Below are 9640 nucleotides of genomic sequence, written 5' to 3'. Positions count from 1 at the left end.
AAAATGGATCCGATATGGTGAAACATATAACCATGGAAACGATACAAAAAGTTTGGGCTTTAATCTTAAAATGAACTGGACAGAATTAGGGTAATGATCTCACCAATGCTGGTACAATAAAAAATGAAATCAAACCTAATTGGAGAGCATCTTGTACTTGGTTCTCGTGGATCAATATAGATTCCAAGCATTGCTTGTTTGTCGGAATGCTACAATCACATGCAAAGAAAAACACAATGTCCAACCTGACTGTGACCTTTATTCTTTTAAGTACTGAGTTGAAGATTCCCATCCATTGAATGTTTGTCGGAATGCATCCAAATAACATAAATAACCAACCAGCCTGACAGTGACCTTTATTTTAAGTATCGAGTGAAGATTCCCATGCCGAAAACCCAAATGCTTGATCTCAAATGAAAAGTTCCAAAAAAACTAATAGGCCGAACAACAGTTGAATTGTTTCCACGAAGACTAAGTAAAGATGCCCTTCCAATATATTTGATTTCATTTGTTTATTTTACCAGCGTTGGTGAGATCATAGCCAGCGAGGTTCCAAAAGTACCATAATTAATATATATATATATAATAATAATAAGATGATCACCAAAATAATAGTTTATGTAAGATTTAAATAACCCCAGAAAATCTGACGAAACGGTAGCAATGTAATGTCAGATTAGCTGCATTTTACTTGGAATTGTGTGGTAGATGTTTAAGGGTTCACGTGTCTGGTCTAACCAATGCAATGGTTAGTGCCCTGAGAAATTGATTGTGATTGAGCCTTTCGAGCCTTGAACTACAAAAGATGGATGGGGACAGTCACATTGGTGCATCCCTTGTCTGCCATTTCTCCAGCTCGTCCGGCTGGAGAAGAATCCCTACAATATTACACTCTAAAAGATACGGTATCTGATTTGAAGCTCATTTTCTTTTTGATTCCTTGCAAAATGGGAACTCTGGGAAAGTCGAGAGCAATGAAGGCAATACAAGACAGCAGTTAAAATGGACTTAAAAAAGACTTCATTTACATGCAAATTAAGCTTTTAATTCACTTAGGGTATTTTTGAATGGTCACCCCATCAAGAAACCAAGAGGAGCACTAACAAGGCATTGGTTCATGGGGGCCCTGCCACGATGGTTAATGATAAGATGTTAATTTAGCTACCATGACAAGTAATATATAAACAAAACAAGGATAACCACAAAAAGTAAAGTGCTGTATGATTGAATTTTGCCTTTAAAAAATGTGATTCAAAGCAAGCCCTCACTAATTTAAATTCACCTCTAAGCAGTAAGCATCCTTGTAGTGAACATGGATGTGGAGAAAGTCTTTCATATGACTGGCTATGCCCAAAACTCTTCTCTCCAGGTTTGGCCTATCCTTCTCTTTCAATTTTCTTTTCTATTGACCATTGTGCTTATAACTCTTAGGGCGTAGTTACTTTTAAAAACATTACATTCTCGAGGTTCTGTCTCCGATTCTGAAGAGAGCTTGAAAATTCCTCTTAGTGCCTGAACGATCGCTCTTAACAAATAGCACCCAAAAGAGGACAATACATTAATGTTATCAGCACTAACACTTTCTATTTCACCATTTTCTTTCATTTTCTTCTCTGCTAACTATGTTTTCTCCAACAGAAAAAGGGATCTGATATGGTGAAACATATAACCATGGAAATGATACAAAAAGTTTACTATGAATTAAAACCGAGGAGCATAGGCATAGCTGATTTGGGTTGCTCTTCTGGACCCAACTCGTTATCCATCATCAAAGATATGGTCCTGGCTGTTGAAGGAACAAGCCATAAAATTTTCCATCCCATGCCGGAATTTCGAGTTTACCTTAATGATCTTCCCACAAATGACTTCAATTCAGTGTTTAAGTCCTTGCCTGATTTTTATAGGGACCTTAAGAAATACAAAAATCAAGAGGGTCCTGCTATTTTCATTGGAGCCTATCCCGGTTCATTTTATGGAAGACTGTTCCCATGCAATTGCTTGCACTTCATCTATTCATCTTACAGTTTGCACTGGCTCTCCAAGGTAAAGTTCTCTAATATCTCATTGTTTTTAAAAATTTATAATATTGCATGAAATGACAAACCAGGGTTCATGAATCAATATCAATTACGATCGTTGTTATCCATACAGGTTCCTCCAGGTCTTTACGACAAGCGTGGCGAGTCTATCAACAAAGGAAACGTTTACATTTGTGATTCAAGCCCTCCAAGTGTGTCCCAAGCATACTACAACCAGTTCCAAGAGGGTTTTGAATTGTTCTTAAAATCACGATCGAAAGAGCTAGTTACAGGTGGGAGAATGGTGCTGATTCTACTGGGGAGAATAGGCCAAGATCATGTTGATAGAGGCAATTCTTTCCTCTGGGAAATTCTCTCAAGATCCCTTGCCATATCTGTTTCTCGGGTACCCTATTTTGCTGACATATATATATAAATACATACATATATTTCTTTACTTCTTGTTTACATCTTCTCCTTGCGTTGTTGCAGGGTGAAATTGATAGGGGAAAGCTTGATTCTTACGAAGTGCATTTTTATGCAGCATCGAGAAATGAAATAGAGGATGAAGTGAGACGAGAAGGGTCTTTCGAAATGGAGAGGCTGGAGATGTTTGAGACAGAGAGGGAAGGGAGAAATGGGGTGAGCTACGGCACGACAGTGGCTATGACCGTGAGGGCTATCCAAGAATCCATGCTTCGTGACCATTTTGGAAATGGGATAGATTTAGACAACTTGTTTAACGTTTATGGAAAAATGGTCGATGAGGAAATGGTTAAAGAAGATATTAAACCCATCACCTATGTTGTAGTTCTTAAGAAACTATAAGAAGTGTCATTTTTTCTTCATAAAGTGCATTAATAAGAGGTCGAAGAAGCATCATTAGGCCCTAAAAACAACTCATGCCTCCAACAGGGAGCCTGAGAGAAAAAATCTGGAGTTACACCAAAACCATCAATGTAATAAAAAAATGTCCACCCAATTAGTTCCAACGAACATAAAAGACAAACCCCAAAGAACACCAAACATAGTTCATGTGAACTAGAAAAAGTAAATTCAGCAAGAATTCAAGGTTAAGTCTTGAAGATCATATATTTGAATGGAGTAATCATAAATCTTAAATATAAACAATAAAGTAGACCTTAAGTATGAAAAAAAAGTTAGCAAACAACAGACATCCATAAGTCGGCCGACAAGGAGCCCAAAACAAACCAATGCTTTTTAGTTTTTAGTGGTGATGCCATCGATAAAGACTGCGCTCACAATTAAACCCATCAAAGGGTTCGGTCCCTAAATAAGTCCGGCCTGTACTTGACGGCCCATGGTTCACTCTTCAGTCTTCCCATTCCACCTACAACGCGTGGGACAAGTATTAGCCATTGTGTCTTGCATAAGTTATTCACGTATTCGGAGAGTCACGCCTTGATTCTCCTGGATACAATTATCAGTGGAAAAGAAAGAGACAAACTGGTAAGAACTTTAAACACAATCAAACGCATGCAGATTTTCTGGATACAAAATGGAACACTTTTTGCCGAATTCACTGAGGTTGCAGATAAATAATATGATTTTGTACAGATTATAAAGAATTGTTAATAAGCAAGTACGGACAAGACCAAACATACCTAACCCTTAATATCCGGCAATAATTATTTATATAGATGTAAGTTACCCTAGATTTATTGTGGTCGCTGCTGTCCTTTTGCTTGAGTAATATAGTGAAACTTCTAATGGCAGGCATGCAGCTATTATTAGCTAGGGGTAGCGGAAGTTTGAACAAATAATTTTTCTATGCATTATTTTATATACATCCTCTCTCCTTGATTTCAAGCAACCATGAGCATATATATATTTTATATATATATATATATAGCAATAATTATTTATACAGATGTAAGTTGCCCTAGATTTATTGTGGTCTCTGCTGTTTTTTTTGCTTAAGTAATATAGTGAAACTTCTAATGGCAGGCATGCAGCTATTATTAGCTAGGCGGTAGCAGAAGTTTGAACAAATAACTTTTCTATGCATTATTTTATGTACATCCTCTCCTTGATTTCAAGCAACCATGAGCATATATATGCATGCATATACGTACATCATTTGCATGCATATATATATATATATCTATATATATATATATATATATATATATATATATCATTGTAAATGCATGCAATTATCAAGGTGAAAATAGGTAAAAACAAAGCATTGGCAATGCTATTCAATAATACAAAGGCAACATTCAATATAGCCCCCAGACAGACTAAACCAGAGACCCCAAGTCTATCAGGTTGTCAATTGCTTTGCACATATAGCTCCTGACAATGCCATGCCCTACGAGCCCCTAATTTTGCCTTTAATAGTTATATGCTCACAAGGCAATCTGTACAAATATTTTTTACTCATTTAAATCCATCAACCTCAACTTTTTCCTCAATTCAAAGTCCTTCAATATACATGCTTTCCACTCCAAAACCAACAATTTTCACATAAAATTAACCATCTACCAATTACATATGCAACTAATTTGTTCAGCTCAACTCGTATACTTATTTCAGTTTCTAATGGTAAAAGTACTTATTTTCACTTCAAAATAACCACCTACCATTGTCATCATCTCTAGTTCTGACTTTTGCTCACTTTTACGATGCTCGGGGGGGGGGTGCTTGAGCCAAGTTGAAAAGGGCTTTGCAAGCCAGCACATTGAAACGGGGAAATAGTGGGCACATTCTCCATTAGGGATACTGTAATTATTATTATTATTTTTTTGTCAAAGACAACGACAATAGAGGGATGAGTCTAAAACATAATTGGTTAATATAAATTAAAAAAGTAAAAGAAATTGACTGTAACAAAAAAATTTACTAAGAGTGTAACTCTTTAGAGTAATTTGAGTAATATTTTAGGTTGAAACTAAAAATGTTAAGTTCTCTATAATAAAACATGTAAATTGCATACTTATTTCGACTACAACTTAAAAAGTTAACGTCAAGATATTCTTAGTTGTAATCAAAATTAATATAAAATATGTAACTTTTTATTAGTAGCGAAATTTGGTGATAGCGTTTGGGAAAAATTAAAACTTTTGAAAACTTAGAGATTTAAATTAAAATTTTGAAGAGTTATGTCTACATTTTTCCAAAAAAAAGAATTTGGGGTCTAACTAAAATTATTGACAGTCATAGTGAGAATTTTTAAAAATTATAGTAGGGATTTAATTAAGACATTCAAAAAATTTAAAATTTAATATGAATTTTTTTTAAATTGTGTGAGAACAAATTATTTTTAAACTTTTCCAAGGTCTAAATTATAAATTTTCAAATTTTTGGGGTCGTAGTCCCAACATGTCTTTATTATGTTTTGCCCTTGCTTTTTAAAATAAATAAATAACATTTTAAGTTAAAACTCAGTTTAATATAACATTCTCAACGGTAACTACCTACGATTAAGACCCCCAATCTGAATTTTGGATAAAAGAGAATTTTATGTTCAAAAAGCTTTGCAACAATTGGACTGCAAACCATGAACTGTGTGATGTTTGTTGTACATGAATAACGTTCTTTCTTATAATAGTTAGTTACCTAGCGAAAACAATTTTTTATTAAAAAAATATTTAAAATATATATAAATTTAAAATTTTTAGGGGCCGACATTTCCACTTGCCTCGTCTAGTTCCGTCCTTGCTGATATTTGGGTAATGAGCCAACTATACATGCTTTGAATTTTAATGATTGGAGTTTGAGTTTTGGGAATGATAATTGCGAAATAAATAAATGAAAAAAGAAAAGAGGGTAATTTAGGTAGGTAAAGAAACAAGAAACAAATAAGGGAAAGGGAATCTTGAAGGTCAAGTGTAGGTAATTTCAAACCATTGGCAAGAGAAGAAAAAATGGTCATTTTAGACAATTTGTGGTTTCACCTTGCATTGCACATATATAGAACATATATCGTAAAAAACAAAACAAAACCTGAAATTTATTTAGCTTAACAAACTTTTTTACTTTAAAGGCATTTGATGTTCCCTTAGGAAATACATATTCGACATTATCGTTTCCAAATTAAAAGAAAACATGGTAACATCAAATTGACATTTAAAGTTTTATCAATAACTTAACAAGACGCATATACCTTGCATATATAGTTGCTCGTGCTCAAAAATTTTAAAGAGAATAATATTTTATTTTACCGTTGAGATATTTGATAGATTCGTCTCTCTATAAATTTTAAAATAATAATAATTAGGACAAGTTAATCCACATTATTGAGGTTAAGGTTAAATTTGAAATTTTGAATGGATATGCTTTATAACTCATGAATCAACACAATTAACATAGCTTTTGGATGGGGGATTTATTCTGAAAGTAGGTGACGGTGAGACGTCTTTTTTCAACTTTAGGAATACTTGTCAAATGCTTCTTTCTAACACGAAGGAATATATGCCTTCTCTTATCGTCATTAAAGCCCCCTCAATTGAAATCGAATTTAATGGGGGAAGAGGCAAGCGTAACTAAAGCATGGAGCACCGCATAATACATATTAATCGCTACATCAAATGGATTTTGCTGCATCCGTGGGATAAAGTTTTCAAAGTTGAAACCTAAATTTGTCTTTATCTTATTGTTTAAAAATATGGATTAAGTTAATTACAGATTTCAACTAAATTTGTCTCGGCCTTCTTGTTTAAATTAATTAAGTTAATTAAAAAAGTGGGGCTTGGAGAATATTTGGAGCTTAATTAATAGCTTTCTAAAGCGGTACTTTTAAGCCCATAAATATGGGCAAAAATCCCATTTTTAGCACTTATCATTAGTGAGGAAGAAATAATGTAGGCACAGATGTTGATTGCCCCTGTAACAAATACATACTATATATATATATATATATATATATATAGCTAATGAATTAGTAAAATTCAACCACTCCCAATTGTTTTTGTATATGGTGGAATTAAGATTGCCTACATAAAGGAAAAGGTAACAAAAGGTGGAGGGAAAGAAATAAAGTTTGGCAAAGTTCTCCCCATGGAAACAGTAGAAGTGGTTTTCCCCTGAGATGATGGAAAGTAAATGATACAAGACTTCGATTTCAAAATTATTGGACGATGATTGATGCTTTTAAGCACTAGTTTATGTTGCTTAAGGGAAATATAGAAATTATTGTTAGTAGGACAGTGCTTAGTATGCACTTACCAAGTAGAAAACAAAAGGCATGGGTGATTGATTAGACTATCAATCAATCCTAGAAATACAAACTTTAGAGTTTAATCTCAATCTAACAAGTATCGATAATTAATTTATAAATAATTTTTTTTTTCCGAACCAAATTTCATTTTAAAGGTTAAAAACCATACCGTGAGCACTGTACAACCGAATTACTCCATTCTCGTTTTAGCACTGTACAAGCATACATAAGCAGTCGTTTTCCTTTCAATTTTCAAAGGTGAAAAGGAAACAGTAACAAACAATGTTCTTTTTTTTTCTTGTGCGGTTAAAATTTACTGAAAAAGTAAATTTATTTTTCAGGATTTGAACAATGAAGAACAATGGACAGAGATTCTTCTCGGCGAAACCTCAACTGTTTGGCGATAAATCTTCGATCGTTCGTTGAAACTCTACGTTGCTCAGCTCGTCTTCTGGAAATACTTCATCGTCCGTGTTTTCAATTTTGCGGCACTTTTCTATCTCCGATCGTCGCAGTTCCTTAGTCACTTGCTCCTCGGTTTCTCTTATCGGTAAATTCTCCGATTTACTTCTTCTATACACTCTCGGATTATCGGTCTCAGTATCGGAATCCGACTCAGACTCTGGCTCCATTTCTTCGCTTGTAAGAGTATTTGTGTTCGGTTCAGAGATGATCTCCTTGTCTTGATATATAATCTCTTCTTGAGCTCCGATTTGGAGCGATTCTCAGCGATTTTGGTGATTTCCTCGTAGATTTTGGAATCGGCATTGCTAACGGCGGAGAAAATACCTGACTTAGAAATGAGAGTGACGATGATGACGTTACAGACGAGGAAAACGAAGAGCGGACTCGCGACGACTCCTCCGAGCTTGAAAATGAACTCGCCGGAGATCTTGACGAGGAAAGGCACGCGCTCGAAGGCCCAAGCCAAAAACAGCAAAGTCAAGAGCAATTCCAAGAAACGAAACGCGTTGGCTAAGCTTCGAAGCCGATTGTACCTTCTCATCGCCCTGGCTTTCTCTGCTGTCACGTTATCGAAAACAAACGAATCCATCAAGACAAGTTTTCAAGGCATTCAAAGCTGAAGTACCGAAAGAAACTCGAAAAGTTTATCCGTTTGGTTCTCTGGAAACTGATGGTCTTAATTTTTGCGGGAAAAGAAAAGGAAAATGTGAAAGCTATGGGGAGATGTACAGTAAGAGCAGCGAGGTATTATTTTCGGAGAACTGAACCATCGTAAGGAAATGCTTATATAGACTATAATCATGGAATTTAGGAATTATTTATTAAGGAATATTAGTAATAGCTAAAAAAAATCTTAAGCAAAAACCAAAGCTTAAAGGGGTCTACAATGAGGCAGGCTTGAAGTGGAACATAATAGAAATATCATGCCTATAAAGTACATCACATGTGGACATCTATTTCTATTTGGCTTTTCTATTTTTCTTTCTTAATTTAAAAATTACATGGAAAGATAAATATATAGTATTAAAACTCAATAGCAATTATTAAAATTTAACAAAATAATTAAATTATAAATCAATTTGTTTCCAGTTTTATCTATCGCCTTGCTCAGCAGTCAGCACAAGGACAACATGACATTAATCACATTTGATAAAGTGAAAAACGCCATGCATAAATGACGTTTTCTCCTTGAATTTTGAAGACAAAAACACGACGCATCGAATGCGTTAAGGTCCCATTTCAAGTTGTCCAACATTGAAATGCCATAAATTTTAAACATCAAAATATATTCGGTTAACTCGGTTCGAATGACAGGGCTCGTAGCATCTCTGTTTGCAATCACGTGTGCCTGAAAAATCTCATCACTTTCACAATAAAATTTCTTCCACCCACTTCAAAGTTATCATCCTTTGCTCGCTGTTTAGATTGTCGTAATTAATAACTCCACCAAATTTCTTTTCAAAAATAAAAATTTAGGTATGGGATTGTCAGACGCGTCATAATGTATGACCTTATTTATTCACCTTGACTTCCCTCCCTGTCTTCTGCTTTATTTATTAATTTATTGTATATCGGTTTCCCATGATGGTTTTATGTACATTTTTATGATAGCAGCTTCTTTCACTTCTGTTCTTGTCATTGACTTGGCCTTTCCTTTAAACTACAAGTTCAAGGACTTTCCATTCCAAATAAGAGGATTTGATTACACCTTTTTCTATTAAAAATCAAGTAAACTGTTAAAGGGGCAGTTCATCAAACTTAATAATTATTGATTGACTGTGATATCAATTATAGTACAGTTTGAGTTCAAATAATATATAAATTTAGCAAGAATAGAGGAGCAAAATGAGATTTGGAAAAAGAGATGTGTAAAAGCAACAATTTTTGCGAATGACACCCCCCAAAAAAAATGTTCATTATATTATATATCTGACATTGAATCCTGCTTGGTGAGTTTTGAACCGAGCTGTGTACG

At 34.5% G+C, this 9640-nt stretch overlaps 1 protein-coding gene across 1 annotated transcript; it reads left to right on the top strand.

Moving 5' to 3' along the window:
* Positions 1-1296: 1296 nt before the first annotated feature.
* LOC120183753 (salicylate carboxymethyltransferase-like) lies at positions 1297-2846 on the top strand. Its single transcript, XM_039188386.1, has 4 exons — positions 1297-1369; positions 1639-2043; positions 2152-2424; positions 2511-2846. The coding sequence occupies exons 1-4, from the start codon at positions 1313-1315 to the stop codon at positions 2844-2846; spliced, it is 1071 nt and encodes a 356-aa protein (XP_039044317.1). The 5' UTR covers positions 1297-1312.
* Positions 2847-9640: the final 6794 nt, after the last annotated feature.

The sequence above is a fragment of the Hibiscus syriacus genome, unplaced genomic scaffold (genome assembly GCF_006381635.1).
Source record: "Hibiscus syriacus cultivar Baekdansim isolate YM2019G1 unplaced genomic scaffold, ASM638163v2 tig00112812_pilon, whole genome shotgun sequence".
NCBI classification, from domain to species: Eukaryota; Viridiplantae; Streptophyta; class Magnoliopsida; order Malvales; family Malvaceae; genus Hibiscus; species Hibiscus syriacus.
Note: the sequence above shows the minus strand (reverse complement) of the source record. Positions and strands in the feature narration are given on the sequence as shown.